This window comes from Rattus norvegicus, chromosome 5 (assembly GCF_021556685.1).
Source record: "Rattus norvegicus strain SHRSP/BbbUtx chromosome 5, alternate assembly SHRSP_T2T, whole genome shotgun sequence".
NCBI lineage: Eukaryota > Metazoa > Chordata > Mammalia > Rodentia > Muridae > Rattus > Rattus norvegicus.
This window is the reverse complement of record NC_141538.1, coordinates 168638274-168660141: the sequence shown is the minus strand read 5'-3', so window position 1 is coordinate 168660141 and position 21868 is coordinate 168638274. Positions and strand designations below refer to the sequence as shown.

Below are 21868 nucleotides of genomic sequence, written 5' to 3'. Positions count from 1 at the left end.
GGAGGGATAGCGCTGGTGTCGAAAGCTTCTCAATATGGAGTCAGAACGTGCCTCCCTAGCCGGGCCCTTGAGAGCCGAAGGGAGAGAGAGCATTGCCTCCCTGTCTTCCTAGGGGCAGCTTGGGAATGGGGGTGGGGGGAGGCATGAGATCAGGAAGTCCCACCTTGGCAGGTCTTCTGCTGGGTATCAGTCATTCCACTGGACGGACACAACCAACCAGGCTGGGCCGCCGGCACCAGACACATAGTGGGCCTGCACGGTATTCTTGGCAAACTGCTAGGATTGGTTCCTTGGTTTGAGGATTTCCAAATCCTTCTGTATGGAGGCCTGTGGTCCAGTATCAGCCCAACACCATGTCCCCTCATGACCCAAGGAACTCAGCAGACCTTGACTAGAACGCTGACGTAAGGATACCCAGCAAAGGGCTGTAGTCAGCCACTATCCTAGGGCTATTTTGTAAGAGGGCTGAGACACTCCCCTCCCTTCCCTCCCAGTGAGCTATACCCATTGCATTTGTTGGGCAGACTGCGGTGGAGCCCTGTGAAATCTCTCAGGGAGGAGCCACACGGAGTCCATCCAAAGCCCAGGAGACAGGCTTGATTACACACACGTTCTACAAATGAACTCCAGGGTCACCGCTAGTGCTTCTGAACACAGTACCACAGGGGACAGTGCTGAGCATTCTACACGGAGGGCTTCTTTAAAAACCTCAGGGTAGGGCTGGAGAGATAGCTCAGCGGTTAAGAGCGCTGGCTGCTCCTCCAGAGGTCCTGAGTTCAATTCCCAGCAACCACATGGTGGCTCACAACCATCTGTAACGGGATCCGATGCCCTCTTCTGGTGTGTCTGAAGACAGCTACAGTGTACGCATATTAAAAAAACCCTCAGGGCAACTGAGAGAGGTGCAGTGGCTGCTCAGGGCCACACAACTGCAAAGAAGTGGGCACGACCCTGGAACTCAACAGTGTGAGCCACGGGTCTCCAAGGCGTCTGGTCCTGACAGAGAATTAGGTAGAGTGCTCCTGATGAAGCTCATCCTTCCGGTTCAACCTTCCCCTGCTGACTCCTCCCATCTCACAGCCCACACCCCTTCCCTGCTCACTCTGTTCTCCGGCCTTCAGAAAGTCCATCACGACAACCACGACAACCCCGACACTCGTGGAGTCCAGAGACAGAACACCACGGGGTGAGGCAGATCTCACAAGTCCTAGCCCCCCGGGGAGCCCTCACAGAATCAGGTACAGCCCTGTGGGCAGATGGCCTTGGCTTGCTAACAGTTCCAGATTAAGGACATGCCTTCTACTCAGAGAGTCTCGCCCTGTGGGGGTTTCTTTGTCCAGGGCACCTCACATATCACCACAGTGAGAAGCGAAAGCATCAGGACCGACCTCTGTCACTCCTTCTCACCAAACTGTTACTTGTTCCTCTTCTCCCATGACTACAGTGGAGCTGAGCTGAGTCCCATGCAGACCAGAGGGCCAGCAGCTCATCAGGGACCAGCCCTCTCCTCATGCCACAAGACCTGTCCACAGCAGCTTGGGGCCCTGTCCCAGCCCCCGGGGAGGCCCTGGGAGGGATGGGACAATGTCTCATTCCTCTGTCACCCCTTTAGGTCAGACAGATGCTTCAGTTTCCCAGCAGATGTGTTGAGGGAGCTGGGGCCAGCCTGCTTGCCAATCTGGGGGAGAGGCAGCCAGCCAACACCAGAGCCCAACGCCAGGCACCACCGGAGCCAGCAGATTGTATCTGACATCACAGCCGCCCCCTTGCCTGGTGACCACGGCAACTGGAGGCCGCCCCCTCCTCTTCCCACCCCCAGAACAGTCCTCATGTTCCTTCTGACCATGGGCCTCCTGTGCCGGATGAATGGTGGGGAGGCGGCATTTTAAATCTCCCGCAGCTGGCAGGGCCAAGGTGCGTGGAAGTCAGGAACATGGGATCCTGGCTTTGCAGATCTGAATCCTAGGTTCGGATCCCCGGTCCACCACTTGCCAGTCAAGAGCCACTAGGTCAAACCATCTCTCCAGAGCCTCACCTGTGAGTGGCAAGGAGCTTGGGACCCCTCCCAGAAGGGAGGAGCAAGCTGATACCTCCTTGGAGATGACCATTGTCACACAAATGTGAGCTGGGAGGCTCTTAGGAACCGTGGGGCCTTGTCCAAGTCACAGGACCTCTCTGAACTTTGGTATCTTCCTCTGCAAGGCAGGGTGACAACACCTCCCCCGCTGCCACGGCCGTGGGTAAGGCACAGAAAGCGTGTGGCACAGAGCCCAGCCCGTCACAGGCAGAAGTGCCCAAGTGATATTTTTTGCTGTTACAGCTTCCCCTGACTCCATTCTCTTTGATTTATCCCGACTCCTCAGACTCTAAGACCAACTGCCCCTTCCCTCTTCCCCTTCGTCAACTCCATAGACACAGCTTCACTCAAGCCCCACAGTATCCCAGAACTATGCCCAGGACTAGTGGCCAGGTACCAAACCAAACCGTGGGACCCTTCCCTCCTTAACCCTCTGCTTCCTCACCTGTGAGGCTGGGCTGTGGCTCCCACCCACATCCTCAGGCAGTGGCAAGGACCCCCATGGGGCTGTTCCTTGTTTTGAAATGTCTCCCGCTCCACTACCCCTGACCCATGAACACCCTCTCCTCCTAAACCAGTCCTCCTGAATCCAGAGGACATTACTTCGTCCAGGTAAGGGCTCCACAGCATCCTGGGTAATGAGAACTTACCCATGCCCCCATGCCCCAAGCTATCCAGCCCCCCTACCTTGGCAGCCCGGCCTTTGTCCATGCAGGCTGGGTTCTGGCAGCGCAGTCCCTTCTCCTCTGCAGGGCTCTGGTCTTCTGTGGAGAAGCAGAGGGCATCAGTTTGGGGATGGGGGTAGCACCCACACTCCCCTGGGCCCTTGTGTCCTCCAGGCCAGGGGACCCGTGGGGCGGACTCCTCACTCCTGCCTTCAAAGGAAGTCAGTGTCCTTTTCTCTTTTAAACGCCAACTTATCTGCAGGGGGATCTGTTTGCAGAGCCCTTTTCTGTGCAGTTCCCCAGGGAAATTGTCCAGATTCCAGGGGGGAGTCTTTGGAAATCGGCTACTCCCTCCGTCCCACTAGCAGGAGGGTGACTTGGTAACCTCCCGGGGCCCCAGACTTTCTAAGCAATCCGGGCCAGGAGGAGGGGGACTCCGAGGGTCCAAGATGCCCTTTCTAACCCTGTTCTCTCTCCAACTCGGACCCTCTGGTGCCAGACATTCCCTTCCCTGGGCCTGGGGCGACCTCTGTCCCCTTCTATCTCTGACCGTGAGTTTGGCCCCCTCCAAGCTGATGCCCTTTCTTTCAGGAGGCTTGAGCGCCGCAGCGAGGGGGCAGGGGCGAGGACCCGGCAGCTGCAGCTAGTCCTGGGTGCAGAGGCCGGCGTCCACCCGGCTCCAGCAAGGCCCTCCCCGGGGCAGGCCCGGCCCCCACTGCGCGCGACGCCCTCCGAGCCCCCGGGACTGCCAGTCGGCCTGCGAGGGGGGAGCAGACCGTCCGCGGGACCGCACTCACCCATGGCGCCGAGCCGTGGGGGAACCGAGCGCGGGAGCCGAGGACCGAGCGCGGGAGCGGGGGAACCGAGCGCCGGGGCGCCTGGCGCGCGAGGCGGGGCGGGGCAGGTGGGCGGGGGGCGGAGCGCAGGGCGGCCGCGGGGGGCGGGGAGCAGGCGGCCCCCGACGGCGCCTCCCCGAGAGACGGGGCGTGTCCCAGGTGGGTCCCACCCAGCTGGGTTCCCCGCCCCCCGCCCCCCCAGGCCCTTCTGGTGATGGCCACGCGCGCCGGTGCACCCCGGTTCCAGGCGGTCTCCTGCACGGTAGCCACGCCGCCGCGGCTGCCGCCCGGGCCGGAAGTGCCTCCAAAGAGCAGGCGCCTCCCGCACCCAGACACGCGGGTCGGCGGCACCCGCACCCCTCCGCTCCGTGCCGCGCCCCCACTCGTTCGGAATGGCTGCCACCCGCGGATCCAGGGTTGAGGACGCGGCAGAGGTGGGAGGACCAGGGGCGGGTGGCCTCATTGAACGGCTGCTGCTGTAGTTGTTAGTGTTCCCAGCTCGGCGCACGCACCAAACTTAACTTTCGCAAAATTACCAGCCCCGCACCCAGAGACCCTCTAGCCCAGCCCACGAGGTTCCACTGAGTTTCCTCAGGAGAACCACTGTCCTGGCTAAAAGGCTTTGAGGAATTTCCCCTAATTGTTTATTGAAATAGGATTATCAATAGAGAGACAGCTTTTTTTTCTTCTTTTTAAAAAGTATATCCGTGTTCTGCCTGTTTATATTCTGTGTGTGTAGGTGTCAGATCCCTTAGAACTGGAGTTACGGTTACAAGCTGCCACACGGGTACTGGGAATTGAACCCAGGTCCTTTGGAAGAACAGCCTGTGCACTTAGCCGCGGAACCATCTTTCCAGCCCCAGGGGAGCCATTTTATCATTGCTGATTTGTTTTTTGTTGTTTTTGAGTCAGGATCTCACTGTGTAGCCCTGGCTAACCTTGAACTCACAGAGATCCACCCATCTCCACCTTGAGAGTGCTGCGATTTAAAGGCATGCAACCCCCACAACCCCCCATGGACAGCGATTTTCAACCCTCTTGCAAGAGGTCATAAAGATGGCTGAGGATAAGGGCTTTTGCTGAATCCAAACCCAAGCTGCAAGGGGAAGTCTGTCTTCTTTTTTTTTTTTTTTAGATTTATTTATTATGTATAAGTACACTGTAGCTGTCTTCAGACACACCAGAGGAGGGCATCAGACCCCGTTACAGATGGTTGTGAGCCACCATGTGATTGCTGGGATTTGAACCCAGAACCTCTGGAAGAGCAGTCAGTGCTCTTAATCACTGAGCCATCTCTCCAGCCTGTCTTCTAACATGCATGTTTTGACATATCTGCATGTACATGCTACACACACACACACACACACACTAAAATTAATAATTGGGGCTGGAGAGATGGTTCAATGGTAAAACGCACTGTCTATTCTTAGGACCCTAGTTCAGTTCCTCGCACTCACATGGTGGATCACAACCATCTATAACTCCAGTTCCAGGGGATGTGGTGGTCTCTTAGGGCGCCAGGCATACATGTGGTGTTCAAATATACAGGCAAACACACACAAAATAAAAATTGAAAGAAAAAAGAACCAAACCAAACAAACAAAGTAAAATTCTCAGCAAGGTGAGCCAGACTCCACCAAGGAACTTGAGGCTCCTGAGTCAGCCTACAGACCCTGTTTGTCCACTGGTGCCTGCTGGCCCTGAGATGCCAAGACCTAGGTAGGGATGAACCAGCTTGGTCAGGGGAGAATCCTTCAAAGTCAGAGAGTAGGTTCTCCGACCCCTTCTCTGGAGGCCTCTCATCTGAAGTAGGATGTTTGACATGGACACTGTCTAGGAGACCCCAGTCTTTGTAAATGAGTGGAAGGGTCTTGAGTTTCACCCTGGATCTGCTCAGCTGATATGAGTCAAGCCCTGGGCTGGATGTAAAAGACCTAGAAATGACCCTGATAAGTCTTAGGGAGCTCACAGTAGGTCTGCAGGGGGTACTTTTGGGGAGCAACAAAACCTCAGCCAGTATAGTAAGGAGAGGGCTCCAGGGAAAAGGGCTGTGGTACAGCGTATCTGAATTGAGAGCACAGACAGCGTGCAGAGGCTTCCTGGAGAAGAAAATGGTTGCGGCATCCCCCTAGCCTACTCTATTGGGCAGCTGGTCTCTGGGGAGACACTGAGACCATTCCTGCGCTTGGGGCTTCCTGTGGTCCAGCCACATTCACCACACTCACCACAGCAGTGACCTTCTCAGAATCCCTGCCTCTTCCCTTGTGCCATGGGCCAGCTGCCTGTCCTGGCACAAAAGTGGGAGCCGACCCTTAGAAGACCCTGACCAGGCTACCTGGGCCACCAGTCCTGCTGGCCCCAGCAGCCTTGCCTTCCAGGAGGTGGGTGAGTCAAGAGTGAATGGGTATCCAGACTCTCGTTCACAACTAAGCAGCCCTGGGGACTTTCCCATTGACCCCACCCAAGGAGTTTGCTCTTGCTCCCAGAAGATTCCAGGCCTCAGTGTTCTCAAGATACCAGTTAGGTGCTAGAGTACTTATTATTCTCTCTCACACATACCGCCCCCCCCCGTCTCTCTCTGTCTCTCTCTGTGTCTGTCTGTCTCTGTGTCTCTGCCTCTCTCTCTGTCTGTCTCTGTCTCTGTCTCTCTGTCTCTCTGTCTCTGTCTCTGTCTCTCTGTCTCTCTCTGTCTCTCTGTCTCTCTCTCTCTTTCGTGTTTCACATAGCCCAGTCTTGAACTCAGGGAATGGCTGAGATCACAGGTATGCGCCCCCACCTCCTGTCCCGCTGCCTCTTTACTCGGCAGACTCCAGGTTATTTCTCTGTCGCCGGAGACCAATTACACCTGTTCCAGGCCACAGCCACCGTGAGCCCAGGTGGCCTGAGGTGGCCACAGCCTGAGGATATACATCTAGATGTGTCATCTCTGGAGTGCTTCCTCCAATGCTTCTGAGTGCAATGATCTAGCTTCTGGCCTTTGACCCCCGGGCTCATGTTCAAAGCATGAAGCCCTGTGGGAGAAGGATCTAGGCATGTCTCCGGGCCCAGAGCAGTCCCTGGACTGAGGGAGCAAGCAAAGGGACAGACAATCTCCTCGACCCTGCCCCAGAGTAAGCATGACCCTCCTTTCCAGGCAATCTGTTGCCCTTGCAACCCAGACAGAAAGAGTGGGCTTGGTTGGGGGGCATGATTGTCTCCCTAGGTCTGAAATGGCCTAGCTGGTCTCCTGCTCCCTTGGCTAGCCAGCCTCCGGCTGATCAGGTTCCCTCACCTGGGAAAAAAACCCACTTGCCGGTCAGCACCTCACCCCCTGTTAGTCACAGGACACCCAGCTTTGGCTTCTCCCCCTTGGCACGATCTCTACCAGAACTAGGCAGAAGCCAGGCGGCAGACGTGTTTTGTTTGGCTGAGCACAGTGTTTCAAAAGAATCTCAGTTGGTTGCCAACTTTGAAAAGTCAGTAGATTTTACATAAAAATCCAGATTGTTGGCTCCTCTTGACAAACCAGAGGAGCCTGGCAGCTCTAGACCCATGTTCCAGAATGTTCCAGTTCTCAAGTTGTGTCTATCTGAGACCGGCTCAAACTGGTGCTACACCCTATGGCTCACACCAGCCCCTCCCTGGGCTATTCAAGCCCTTTCCAGGGTTCCCTTCCTTTATGCCTGTTCTAGCCCTGGCCACCAACGTCTTCCTCCTCTTCTTGCCTCAGGGATGCTGCTCTCTGCCCTGTTCCAACCCATCTAGATTCCAGGTGGGTCTTCCTGCTTGACTCTCCCTGTCCTGGGCTGCACCTTTGAAGTAACCTATTATTTTCTCCGCATCCTCTCCAGATGGCTTCCAGAACAGCCCTCACATGCTGAGCACCTGCAGGGGATTCTGTCTGCTGTTGAAGGTTTCCTCTCACTAGTCTGCTGGTCCCTGATGGGAAGCCACCAGCCCCTTCAGAGAAGGAACCGTCAAGGGGAGGAAGGTCAGTACACGTATGTATGTATGTATATATGCATGTATGTAAATGTTTGTGTATGTTTATGCACATATATGTAGATACCTATGAAGGCCAGAAGAGGGTGTGACCTTCCCAGCTTGGTGCTGGGAGCTGAACACAAATGCACTGACACACCTCTCCAGTCCCTCCACACCTATCTTGGGGACCTAGTGTCGGAGCAAGGTAAGATATCTCGGTAATGTTTTCTTTGTTTTTTTTTGTTTTTTTTTGTTTTTGGTTCTTTTTTTCGGAGCTGGGGACTGAACCCAGGGCCTTGCGCTTCCTAGGCAAGCGCTCTACCACTGAGCTAAATCCCCAACCCCTGTTTGTTTGTTTGTTTTTTAATACAGGGTCTCTCAATTATCTTGCCCCAGCTATCCCGAAATTCCACTCTGCCTGGCTAAACAGTGTTTATGTTATGTATGTACACTGTAGCTGTCTTCAGACACCAGAAGAGGGCATCAGATCCCATTACAGATGGTTGTGAGCCACCATGTGGTTGCTGGGAACTGAACTCAGGACCTCTGGAAGAGCAGACAGTGCTCTTAACCTCTGAGCCACCTCTCCAGCCCCAAGTCAGTGTTATTTTTTTTTTTTTTTGGTTCTTTTTTTTTCGGAGCTGGGGACCAAACCCAGGGCCTTGCGCTTCCTAGGCAAGCGCTCTACCACTGAGCTAAATCCCCAACCCCCGAGTCAGTGTTATTAACCACTGAGCCATCTCTCCAGCCCCAACAGTGTCTTTCTTTTCTTTTTTTTTTTTTTCCGGAGCTGAGGACAGAACTCAGGGCCTTGTGCTTGCTAGGCAAGCACTCTACCACTGAGCTAAATCTTCAATCCCAACAGTGTCTTTCTTTTTAAAAAAAAAAAAAGTTAGGACCTGGGGAGATGGTTTAGGCATAAGGACCTGAGTTCGAATCCCCAGCATCTATATAAAAATCCAGTCTGTATCTGTAACTCCTATACTGGGGAGGTGGAGGCCACTGGACCCCTCCTCGTAGCTCGCTGGCCAGACAGTCTAGCACAACCAGCGAGTTCCAAGTTCAGTGAGAGACCCTGTCCCAAAACGTAATATGGACCAGGTGTGGTGGCAAAGACCTTTAATGCCAGCACTCAGAAGACAGAGGCACGAGGACTCTGGAAGCTTAAGGCCAGCCTGGTCTACATAGGGAGTTCCAGGAAAGTCAGGGCTATGTAACAGAGAAATCCTATTTGTTAATCATTAATAATAAGACATCGTACATCAACTTCTGACATCCACATGCAGATACATGCACAGTCATGTACATATACCACACACAAAAGAAGTTAAGAAGGGAGAGAGGGAGGGAGGGGGGGGGAAGGAGAGAGACGGCTCAGTGGTTAAGAGCACTGGCTGCTATTCCAGGGGACCTGGGTTCATTCCGAGCAACAAATGACTCTATAGTCTCTAATCTAATTCTAGGGAACCTACTGCTCTCTTCTGACTTCTGCAGGCATCAAGCTCAAAAGTAGTACACAGACGTACACGGAGGCAAAACACGCAGATACAAAAGAATTAAAAGATAACTTAAGAAATTAAGGCGAGGGATGGAGAGGTGGCTCAGCGGTTAAGAGCACTGACTGCTCTTTCAGAGGTCCCGAGTTCAATTCCCAGCAACCACATGGTGGTTCACAACCATCTGTTATGAGATCCAATGCCCTCTTCTGGTGTGTCTGAAGACAGCAACAGTGTACTCATATACATGAAATAAATAAATTTAAAAAAAAAGGGGGGGGGGTTGGGGATTTAGCTCAGTGGTAGAGCGCTTGCCTAGCAGCGCAAGGCCCTGGGTTTGGTCCCCAGCTCTGAAAAAAAAAAAAAAAAAGAAATTAAGGCAAAAAGGAAAAAAATAAAACAACCAGTAACCAGTATCGGGCATTCAAAACATAAAGGTGATAAAGAGAGCCAGGCAGTGGTAGCACACGCGTGCTGCTAGCCCTGTGGAGACAGAGGAAGGCCATTTCGAGGCCAGCCTGGTCTACGACAGTTGCATCTATTGAGAGAAGTATGACTGTTGCCTCTTCTCAGACTCCCCAGCAGAACCCTCGGTCGAGGGCTGGTACACAGATGAGCCTTCTGCCCACTACCTCTCGGGCACCAGGCCAGGCCACCAAAAGCCTGTCCCTCCCAGGAAACAGCTGTGGCCTTGAATGCCCCCTCCCACGCTAGCCCTGCCCTCCCGGGAGCCTGTCCATGCTTGAGCAACTGTGCCAGTCCTTGTTGGGAACTCTAAGGTGGGAGAAGACAAAGGCATCCTCAGCTACGTATGGGGTCTGTTTTTGTTGATGACACAACCTTAGAGGTAGCTGAGAAGAGGGACTCTCAACTGAGGACCCACCTCCATCAGATTGGTCTGTAGACAAGTCTGTGAGGAGGCTCGTTTGTTCATTAGCAATAGATGTGGGGCTGGAGAGATGGCTCAGGGGTTAAGAGTGCTGTCTGTCCTTCCAGAGGTCCTGAGTTCAAACCTTAGCAACCACATGGTGGCTCACAACCATCTGTAATGGGATCTTGGCGCCCTCTTCTGGTGTGTAGGTGTACATACAGATAAAGTACTCATGTACATTAGATATATAGAGAGAGATCTTTAAAAAAGAAAACAAAAACAATAGGTGTGTAGGTGTGAGAAGGCCCTGCCCACAGTGGTTTGTCCTAGGGTATTTAACTGACGGCTGGAGAGATGGCTCAGTGGTTAAGAGCACTGGCTGCTCTTCCAGAGGACCTGAGTTCAAATTCCAGCAACCACATGGTGGCTCACAACCATCTGTAATGGGATCTGATGCCCTCTTCTGGTGTGTCTGAAGACAGGTACACTGTACTTTTATATAATAAATAAATCTTTTAAAAAAGAAAGAGGGCTGGAGAGATGGCTCAGGGGTTAAGAGCACTGACTGCTCTTCCAGAGGTCCTGAGTTCAATTCCCAGCAACCACATGGTGGCTCACAACCATCTGTAATGGGATCTGATGCCCTCCTCTGGGGTGTCTGAGGACAGTGACAATGTACCCACATACACAAAATAAAGAAATACATCTTTAAAAAAAATAATAAGAGGGGGCTGGGGATTTAGCTCAGTGGTAGAGCGCTTACCTAGGAAGCACAAGGCCCTGGGTTCGGTCCCCAGCTCCGAAAAAAAAGAACTAAAAAAAAAAATAAGAAGAAGAAGAAGAAAGAAAGAAAGAAAGAAAGAAAGAAAGAAAGGAAGAGAGTTATCATCAGCTATGGAGAGCAAGTCTCCATGGCCTTTGCTTTGGGTCCTACCTTCAGGTTCCTGGCTTCCCCTGATAATGGGCTGTAATCTGCAAGTCAAATAAGCCCTTTCCTCTCCAACTTGCTTTTGACCATGGTGTTTCAGCACAGATATAGCAAAGGATGGGGACCAATGGCCACTACATAAAACCCTGTCATCGAGCCCCCCTTCCCAAAGTGCTATGGGAATCTGGGACACGGGTTGGTTAAGTGGGGACCCCATGAGGAGTAAGCGTAGGCCATGGCCCCCCTATGCGGCTCCTGCCTACGACCCAGATTTATCACGGACATCACCCCTGGTGCTGCAGACTCTAACCAACGCCCTGCCGCCCTGCCCTCCACACCCCTCAGGCTCAGTCACAGAGGTGGGAAGACACATCTAAAATTCCTTCCTGGGGCTAGAGAGACTGTCCACATCGTTCCAATACATAAGCTTGTGGCCCATTGGCCACTTCCTCTGCCTGAGGCTCCCCTAGGTCTAGGCTCATCTGTCCATCTGCTGGCTGCGGCCTTCCTCCTGAGGCTCCGTGGAGGAACCAAGAAAAGAACAGAAAGAATGGCCGCAGAAGGGGTGTGAGATTCCAATTCTGGACCGTCATGTTCTGTACAGGGGCCCCGCCCCCCACCAGGCTGGGGTGGTTCTGGGGCCCAACACCCATCCGCATGGGTCCTGGCCAGGGCCTGGCTGTCTGGCAGTAAAGGACTGAGCCTACACAGGCAGCTGTGTGCCCTGGCTCACCCACCCAGCAGCCTCAGCTCCTCCTGGGATTGGCTCACGTGCCGTTACCCAGCTGCTAAGTGCCTCACCAGGGCTTCTGCCCACCCTGAGAAGAGCGGGGCCTGGGTGCAAGTGGGTGTCTGAGTGCTGCCACTTATGACTCAGAGCTGCACCAGAATAAAGGACACACACACACACACACACACACACACACACACATGCCTTGCCTAGAAAGTTGGCATGAAGACTCAGGACCAAGACTTAAAACCAGTGTGTGAGACCTAGGCACTCCAAAGCTGCAGGCAGCTGGTCATGATGGAACCCCAGAGGCAGGAGAACGAACATCCCAGGTAAAGAGGCAGGAGAACCCTGGAGAGTGGCATCTGTCACCTCTGTGCCCATGGAGCTCAGTCCACTCCTGCTGAGTCCCCCTGGCTTGTAGCTGGATAGCATGTAACATGGGTGACAGGAACCTCACAAGTGGAGCAGTGAAGCAGACAGGCCTCCTGCAGCCGGCTCCATCCCACCCTCTGACAGCAGATGTTCTCCTGCTGAGGGAAGAGGCCATTTTACCCTTGGCCAGACTCAAGCTGTGTATTTCTTCCCTCTCTAAACCAACTTCCTTTCTCCTCTGCCACTTCTCCATGCCCCTCACGGATCCATGTTTAAGGCAACAGGGCTGTTCCTCCTCGAGACACGCATACACACTTCTGGGGCCACAGTAGGCCATCAGGCCACCTCCTCCTCGCAGCCACCTGGGTCTCAAGAGCACCACAGCTGGAAGGTTGTCCAACACTTCAAGCCTCCAGAGCACCTGTCCTTCTTATCCTGCTATGTGGTCCCAGGGCTCCCCCAACCTCTTGTGGCAGACCCCAGGACTAACCAGTGCTCCCTAGCCCTTCTGGGTGCAGGACAGGCTCATGAAAGGACTCAAGCCAAGATGGGGAATTTCTGTCCTTGGTGAGACTCCTTCTCTTTGCTTGGGGCCTGGAGAGTGAGCCCAGAGTAGGAGGCCGGAAATAAGCGAGTGAAAGGTGGTACCCAGCCATTCTGCGAGCTGGGTCATCAACACTTGGTTTGGCTTCTATGGACCAAGGTTGTTTTCTGGCAATTCGCCAGAGTGGAGCACGGGTCAGGCCCACAGCGCCCAGTCCGGAGCAAATTGACTCATCGACTGAACCAAGACGGCAGCAAGAACAATTACAGCCTCCCCAAATGGGGTCCTATCGGCCTGCCACTGTGGGAGACGTCCCACAGGGTCACCCAGGGAGTGCCTCTAGCCTTTCATGAGAACACCAGAGATACAATTACCCTTTGCTACGCGCCACAGGGCTCGGACCGAACACCCCAATATTTTGCCCTTTGAGGGTCGCAGTCTTGTCATGGTTCTATCTGCACATTTATAAAGCGGAGGGCAATATGAGAAACGCCCACATCCCTCAATTAGATCAGAAATACACTAGACAGGCTCAGCCCTGTGCCTCATCTTGGCCGGAATAGGAGAGGTAGGTCACAGGTGCCCCTGGCCTTCAGCTCCAAGACTGGTGAGGCGCAGGCATGCACATTGGCCACGGGGAGGGACAAGACCACTTGAAGGTGCACGTTACGCTCTGACCCTCATGTTTGGGCCCCCATATCCTCTGCAGAGGCTCTCCAGAAGGTCTAGGGACCCCACACCACCACAAGCAAGTGACTTTAGCATCATATTCACAGCAAGCAGGCTGCAGGCTTTGGCCCGCAGGAGTGGCCAGGCAGACCAGGTGCCCACGCCTCGTGAAAGCCCTCTGGGAAATAGCTGCACCTACCCCCCAAGTCCTCGATGATATCCAGAGCGGAGCTCCAGGAAAAACGCTCCACAGACCCTAGCTCCAGCTGGCCCAGGTCACCAGGCAAGGTCTCCAGCTCATAGGTGCCCCGCTTCCTCCAGTAGAGAAACATGTTGAAACCTGAGGTGTCCCCTGCTTGGTCTGCACCCTCAGAAGCTGGGTGACTCCAGGGTCCTCCGTCCCCAAGGCCTGGACACAGTGGTGCCCGGGTGCAAACAAGCAGCAGAGACCCCTGGGGCAGGCTTTGGGCCGGCAGTCATGGCCCTCCTCAGGGAGGGAGAGGAGCATTCTGGGAGCGGCCAGGGGCCTTACATCTGACCAATGGCCAGGGCCCCTGCCCCACACAAAGCGCCTTTCTTCCCCTCCTACAGACATTTTACACATTTTGCCTTCCCAGCCCCCTCAGAGCCCCCGCCGAGGAGATGGGCTGTCCGTCTGGGGATGCAGAGTCCCGGAAAAAAAGTGCAATTGTTTCCTGGTCTCTTTGCTAAGATAAGTTTTCAGAGGAAAAAAATGTGCTGCCCCAGGAGCAATTCCAGGTCCCCACCACGACCTATGACCCGGAACAGCCCCAGCTGCCTCACAGGTTCTCAATGAGGGGTGAAGGCACCTGTGGGAATGCCAGGTTCCCGAAGCTCAGGTGTATCTCCCACCTCTTTTGGGCTCAGGTCTTCCAGGCAGTCAGAGGGCACAAGCCTTCACCTACGTATGGAGCCAGCTCTGCTGGCAAGGCTCTCTCTGAGAGTTTCTCTCCACCCTTCGCCAAGCTGCCAATGGCCCTCTCCTTCCTCAATCTGTGACCCACAGCAACAGCTGTGTTCTGGGTGGATGAGCCTGGGCCAAGGACCTCCAGCACCATCCGGAAGCCACAATGTTTCCTGCAGCACAGGCTCCAGGGCAAGTCCTAAGAAGAAAAGCTGAGGGGATGAGAGGGCTCTGGATACAGAATAACCAAGGAAAAGAACCACAGGAGAAGGGGTGGGGCCTGCCTTCCATCTTGAGCCGGGGTGGGGTTGGGGGGGTGAGGTGAGGAGAACTTGGAGGACCAGCAGCATGGGTTGGAAAATAGAAAGTTCCAGGCTAGACCTCGTCTCAGCCACAACAAAACTGGGCAAGGTGACTGAAGCTTGAGACCCGCAAGTGTGGAGGCTGGGGGAGGGGAGCTCCTGGACAACTGGGGCGTGTATATGGCAAGACCCTGGCTTTAAAAAATAAAATTCTGGGGGTTGGGGATTTAGCTCAGTGGTAGAGCGCTTGCCTAGCAAGCGCAAGGCCCTGGGTTCAGTCCCCAGCTCCGAAAAAAAAAAAAAAAAAAAGGAAAAAATAAAATAAAATAAAATAAAATTCTGGAGCTGGAAAGATGGCTCAGTGGTTAGGAGCACTGACTGTTCTTCCAGAGGTCCTGAGTTCAAATCCCAGCAACCACATGGTGGCTCACAACCATATGTAATGGGATCTGATGCCCTCTTCTGGTGTGGCTGGAGACAGCAACAGTGTACTCACATACATAGAACAAATAAATAAATCTAAAAAGAAAGAAAGAAAAAAAAAAGATCTCTGGCTCTTGAGTTTGGACCTGAATTTGATTCCAACCCCCAGGCCAGAAGGTTCACAATTGTCTGTAGCTTCAGCTCCATGGGACCCTATGCCTCTGGTCCCTGCATGAACCTGCACCCATCTACAGACATCAGCATGCAGACACAATTAATAAAAATAAATCTTAAAACAGCGCAAGCCAAACCAGTCCATTCCCTTACTAGATGTCTGAGAGCAAGAGGGATTACCAGCAGGTCCTCTGGGTCGCCCCCCAAAATTAGACCTGGGATTCAGCCCCCTTCAGCATGGCTTCTCAAGCCAAGGTTTTATCCCAAAATGCAGGCTGAAAATTCGCCAGCAGTGTTTCTCCACCTGTCCTTCAAGGACACAAGCTTCATCAAGTCATGCTGAGACACCTCTCTTGTTTTGTCTTAGGTATATGTGGGTGTTTAGTCTGCATGTTTGCCTGGACGCCACTTTTGAGCCTGGTGCCCACAGAAGCCAGAAGAGGGCACTAGAGTCCTAGAACTGGAGTTACAGTGAGTGGTGACATGGTTGCTGGGAATCAAACCTGGGTCCTCTGGAAAGGCAGCCAGTGCACTTAACTGCTGGGCCATCTCGGATCACCCTGGATCATCCACCCAGAAGAACAAAGCAAGCTGCTTAATTAAAAGGCTGGGAGCACAATACCTGCAGACAAAACACCCATACTCACGAGATAAGCAAACAAGCAAGACAAAAACCCAACCAAGGGCTGGAGGCAGCCCCACAGCAGCTTCCTCCAGAGAGAGGGTCCTGTCCCCAGGCCACAAGAGAGAATCTAAGCTCTAAAAAGAAATTAAGTAGAACTTGGATTTGAGCCTGAAAGCCAACTGGAGTCTAGGGGACAGGGCAGCAAGGTGGCCTGGAAACCCAGCTACTGGAGGAGACTAAGGAGGAGGACTCCAAGCTCAGGCCAACCTGGGCAACATAGTAGCGAGTTCCACTTTCAAAATAGTAAATGCTAAAAGGAGGCTAGATACACAGTTCGGTTGGCAGAGTGGTTGCCTGTGTAGCCTGTACAAACCCCTTAGTTTGATCTCCATTATAGTATGAGAGTGTGTGTGTGTGTGTGTGTGTGTGTGTGTGTGTGTGTGTGTGTGTGTGAATCTTGGGAGGTACATGTGTGAGGATCAGAAGTTTAATGTTGGGTTGGGGATTTAGCTCAGTGGTAGAGCGCTTGCCTATCAGGTGCAAGGCCCTGGGTTCGGTCCCCAGCTCCGAAAAATAGAAAAGAAAAAAAAAAAAGTTTAATGTCATTCTCACTTACACAGCAAGTTCAAGGCTATTCGAGATCCCCCACCTCCACCTCACCCTCAAAAGGCTGACGCTATGGCTCCAGAGTAGTGTACTAGCATGCAGGAAACCTTGAGTTTAGTCCTCAGCACCTCAAAAGCGAGTCAAAAAGGAAAGAAATTCAGACTCAGTGTAGTAAAGGGCACCGGCTCTGGGCTCTCAGCCATTCTCAGTCTGACCCTGCCTGTACCTCCTTAGCCTGCCAGGTCCGTGGGAGCTGGCCTGGGTGTGGCAGAGCCAGGCCCAACCAGATCAGATGCCCGCAGCTGAGAGGCACAGGCAGAGTGGGATGAGCCGCTTTAGTAGGGTGGCAGAAGGGTCACTGAAGGCTGCAGGGTGCCTGGGAGTGGTAGGGATGGCCATCTGCCGCAGCCTGCACACCCCCAGCAGAAGGCTAAGGTGCCAAGGGGAAGCTGGCGTAATTTGAACCACATGCCTGCCTGCCTCGCCTGCCTCCAGCCTCACAGGGCTGTAGTGGACAAGCACAGCCCCCCACCCCGCCCCCACCCCCCCAGCCTCGGTCACAGACATCCATGTAGACTGGATATGAGGCTATGGGATGTCGGGGGTGTCCTGGCTCATGCTTAGAACAAGGAGGGGAGGGTCTGAGTATTCGGGAGTGAGATTGTCCAGTGCCACCAAGCGTCCATCCATTCCAGTAGAGGCCAGAGCTGCAGAACTGGGAGTTGTCACCCGTGCTACAGACTGCATGGGCTCCACATGCGACTCTCCTGATTATCTGTGCTTGTACCTTCCTGTCTCCATTCACGCTCATTCCACATCCCAGCCTCACCTCTCATATAAGAGAGCAGGAAGCAGCCTCAGCGGATCAGTGGGACTGGGTCTAAAGAAACAGCTTCCTCTTCTCTCTCTCTCTCTTTTTTTTTTTTTTTTTTTTTTTTTCGGAGCTGGGGACCGAACCCAGGGCCTTGCGCTTGCTAGGCAAGCGCTCTACCACTGAGCTAAATCCCCAACCCCTACAACTTCCTCTTCTCACCCCCACCCCCGCCCCCACCCCCCAGTACTCAATACGTAGCCTTAGCCAGACTTGCTGCAGTCAGGAGCTGCCGGGGACACTTGTGCCTTTTCTGAGGGTCTTGACGCCTGCTGGAGCGAGGGTAATGACAGCTACGCCCAGGGGGGCCTGGCATCGTGCTGAGGTGTTCACCTCGCTTCCGGGATAGAGATGGAGATGCTGTAGTCTCTAGTGGGTGACTTACCCAAAGGCCACACAGCGCCAGGGAGCAGGAGAACACTGGCAGTGCCCCGGCACCCCGTTCTCACAGTTGGGCCACACTGAGCCGACAAGAGGCAACTTTCATTGCTCAGCTTACCCACCCACAAGAGCCCTCTTGGTCACCACAGCATCAGGGGCTAGAGCAAGGCAGGTGAGTGGCCCTGATCTAGAAACTCATTCCTTGAAGCCCGGCTTACCTTAAGTTTCGGGCCTCTAGGTAACCTCTATCCATGCGGAGTGGACAGCAGCCAGCAGGCACTCCCCACTTGGGCCTCCCGAGGCTGAAAGCCTTGGACTCCGGAGGTTTGCCCCTTGTCTAGACTTCTTGATCCTTCTGAGTTCCAGGGAGAAACTGCTGGCTTAGGAGCCAGAGACAGGACAGACAGAAGTACAGGGAGTTGGCAGCTCCGTTGCCTAAGCAATGGCCTTGAATCTGGGAGAGGCTGAATCCTCTGCCAACCACAGCTGTTTCCTGACAGGCAGAAGTGCCTTCTGAGGGCCTGGCCAGGGGACCAGACCCCTGCAAGGTCTTGCTGAGTAAGGGGTCAAAAGAGGAAGAGGAGCAGGTGGCCAAAGCTGGCTAATGTCCCCACGGCAGTGGTGGCTGTCACCGACTTCAGTTCTGTAAGCCTTTCCCGAATGTGACCCTAATGTCCTCGGCAGCATGCCTTCTCCTTTCCGATGACCCCTGACCCGAAGCTCGGCCTCCACAGGTGAATCTCTCTGGGTTGGGCTTGGCTCTGAGTCCTGGCTCCTGCACAATGGGTTCAGAGGGGCTCAGAGTTTGTTTTCTCTTTTGAAGAGAGCTGGAGTTCATCTCCCTGCACCCATGTCCGTGACTGCTTGTAGATCTGGCTCCAGGGAGTCCCACACCCTCTTTTGGTGGCCTCAACCATGAGCATACGCGCGCACGCGCGCGCGCGCACACACACACACACACACACACACACACACACACACACAACTATTTAAAAAATGGGTTGAGAGAGTGCCAGGTGGTGGTGCACTTTAATCCCAGCACTAGAGAGGCAGAGGCAGGAGGCTTTCTGTAAGTCTGAGGCCAGTTTGGTCTACAGAGCAAGTTCCAGGACACAGAGAAACTTTATCTAATACATGTACATATATATACACAAACACATAATATCACATAATATACATCATATACATCATATATATAACATAATTATATACATATATATCAATACATACACACATATACATATATACATATATACACAAACATATACACATAATATACCTTATTTTTTTTCTTTTTTCTTTTTTTCAGAGCTGGGGACCGAACCCAGGGCCTTGTGCTTGCTAGGCAAGCGCTCTACCACTGAGCTAAATCCCCAACCCCCATAATATATCTTATATACATCATATACATTGCATACATCATCTATGTGCACATATATCATACACATACATCACACATATCATATACACATACATCATACATATCATATACACATACATATACACATATGCATACACATACATCACACACATACACATCATATACATATACACATACACATATATCATACACATACATCATACGTATCATATACACATACATATACACATATGCATACACATACATCACACACATACACATCATATACATATACACATACACATATATCATACACATACATCATTCGTATCATATACACATACATATACACATATGCATACACATACATCACACACATACACATCATATACATATACACATACACATATATCATACACATACATCATACGTATCATATACACATATATCATACATATCATATACACATACATATATAATACACATATACAAACACATACATATACACATACACATATACAAACACATACACATACACATATACATACATATACATATACACCAGTGCCCTGGTGTTTTGCCTGCGTGTATGTCTGTGTGAGGGTATCAGATCCCCTGCAACTGGAACAGCTATGAACCCACCATGCAGGTGCTGGAAATTGAACACTGGTCTTTTGCAAGAACAAGTGCTCTCAACCTCTGAGCCACCTTTCCAGCACCAGGGGTAGATTTTTCCCCTCCCATGAGGGGCTCCATCCCTCCCACTCATCAGGTAAGGCTTTGTGGTCCCCTGGGATGCTCAGGGGCAGGTGACCAGCGTTTCTTTCTTGTCTGAGGGCCATCTGCCAGGAGGAAAGCTGAGTAGAACCAGCTGTGTACCAGCTGCCCAATTGCATGCAAAGCGTCTCCTTGCAGGTCTGCCACAGAGCCTGTTGAAAATTAAGTGGCACCAGGGAGCTGTTTTATAACCTGCTAAGAATGGGTGTGGGCTGCTTCCAAACCTTCTGGCTCTATCCTGCGTTGCCCCCGCAACCTCTGACCAGACCTCTGCTCCAGACGCACAGAAGAATCGCCCTACCTTCTGCAAGCACGTGTCAAAGGACCAATGTTCTCTAGGGACCCTGGCAAAGGCCCGGGTGGGATGGAGGCCACTTGCCTGGCAGGGAGCAGAATGCCCTGTGTTGGTTCCTGCAGGAGAGGGGAATAGCAGAGCCCAGTGTGGGCAGCACAGACCCCTCCCCTCAGTATTAGTTCTGAAGGCCAGATGTGTGGCTGAGGCCTCAGTCTATTTGTGGGTAACCACCAGGCCTCTAGCCAGACCATCTTCGCAGCCTCAGCCCGGCTCCAGCCCCAAGCCCAAGCCCTTCTGCCTTCGGCAGGCCCCATGGTAATAGATGGACCAGGGGGAGCAAGTGGCAGGACCGGTCACCGGTTCCTCAAGCCTCAGTTTCCCCTTCTTCCATCCTGAGAAGTCTAGATCAGACAAATGAGATTTAACTGTCTGTGATGAAGGACCAGGCCTGAGGACTCCAGGAGGGCTGGAGAGAGCCCTGCCCCCTTCCTGTGCTGTCCCTTAATACCGGACTGCAGTAAAATAGAGCTTATGACCAGTGCGGTCAAAACGGGGATTGCAAGGCCTACCTGAAGGCCAGCAGATCTGTGCAGATCTGGCCCTGAGAGAGGGGACTGCAGGGTGCCTGGCCACACCCCTCACAACTGCTTCTCCACGCATTCCTGCAAGATCCTCCTCACTGGTCCCCTCTCTGTCCCACATGTCTCTTCCCTGGTTCCCTACGACACATGCCAAACACTAACATTTGCAGGGCCTCTCTATGGGTCAGGCCTCAGCCAGAGAGCCTGGGAATTTCTTTCACTTTGCCTAAGGGCTGTGTGGTTATTATTACTCTTGGCTCCATTTTATGGGAGGGAAAACCAAGGTTTGGGGAGGACAGAGATTTGCCCAGGCCAGTTAGGAGGCTGGGTTTCTGGTGGGCGCCGCAGCCTTATCTCCCCAACCCTATGTGCCTTCAGACAGCCCACTCTGTTTCTCTCTTCAGTGCTGAGTCCAGAGGCCATGGGGCTCAGGCAGACTTTCTCTCCAGGATCCTGCCCTGGCTCTGAGAACACTACCAATGTCAAAAACCCTCCCTGACCGTTCAGGCTACTTAGCTAAGGGTCTCAAAATGGGGTCTTCCCTGGACCCTCAATGGTATGGGGACAGTGCAGGGAACAGGCCTCCCCAGGGCCTCCCACAGCCTCCTACTCCTATGGAAGGCCCAGTCATCCCACCACTGGCTTGACTGTAGTCACCTACCCATGCACCTACCACAGCCTGGGGACAAGCGCAGCCTGGGGCTGGCTGGCCGTACCCCAGCTGCCCACACCACTCTCTGCTTTGCTTCCAGAATTTGTCAGTGTTCAGCTGCCCTAGTCTGGCTCAGGCTCAGGTCATGTCTGGGGGCTGAGGGGTGGGGGTGGGGTGTCATGGACCCCACTCTATAAATATGGGGTACTTACGTCATTGACTCTTGGGATGGCTCTGGGATTGTCCTAGTTCACAAGACTGACTTTCAAGTTTAGTGTCTGGGTGACATGACCGAGGACATTTTTTTTTTTTTTTTCAGAGCTGAGGACCAAACCCAGGGCATTGGGCAAGCGCTCTACCACTGAGCTAAATCCCCAACCCCGACTTTTTTTTTTTTTTGATTTATTTATTCATGCATTTTATGTATGTGAGTGCTCTGTATTCAGACACACCAGAAGAGGGCATTGGATCCCATTACAGATGGTTGTGAGGCACCGCGTGGTTGCTGGGACTTGAACTCAGGACCTCAAGCCATCTCTCCAGCCCCATGATGGAGGATTAGTAGACAATAGCCAACAGACACTGCACAGATAGAATGAAAACCTGAACTTGTCCCTTCTCTGACTAAAAGCCTGCCCTGTGCTCCCTGGGGGTGTGGTCACATACCCACATGGGTCCACTCAGACCCCAGTAGCTCACCTTCAGGCTCCTCCTTCCAGCTACTAGATCTTCAGGAGGGGCC

General features: G+C 53.1%; 1 protein-coding gene across 6 annotated transcripts in view; it reads right to left on the bottom strand.

Moving 5' to 3' along the window:
- Positions 1-17891, bottom strand: part of Plekhg5 (pleckstrin homology and RhoGEF domain containing G5) — a 43342-nt gene extending 25451 nt beyond the window's left edge. Inside the window, 2 exon segments of one of the 6 annotated variants that reach the window (NM_201272.2) lie at positions 2765-2838; positions 17680-17891. In NM_201272.2, the coding sequence (NP_958429.1) occupies positions 2765-2788 (24 nt within the window). In that variant the 5' untranslated portion in view covers positions 2789-2838; positions 17680-17891. 6 annotated transcript variants of the gene reach the window in all.
- Positions 17892-21868: the final 3977 nt, after the last annotated feature.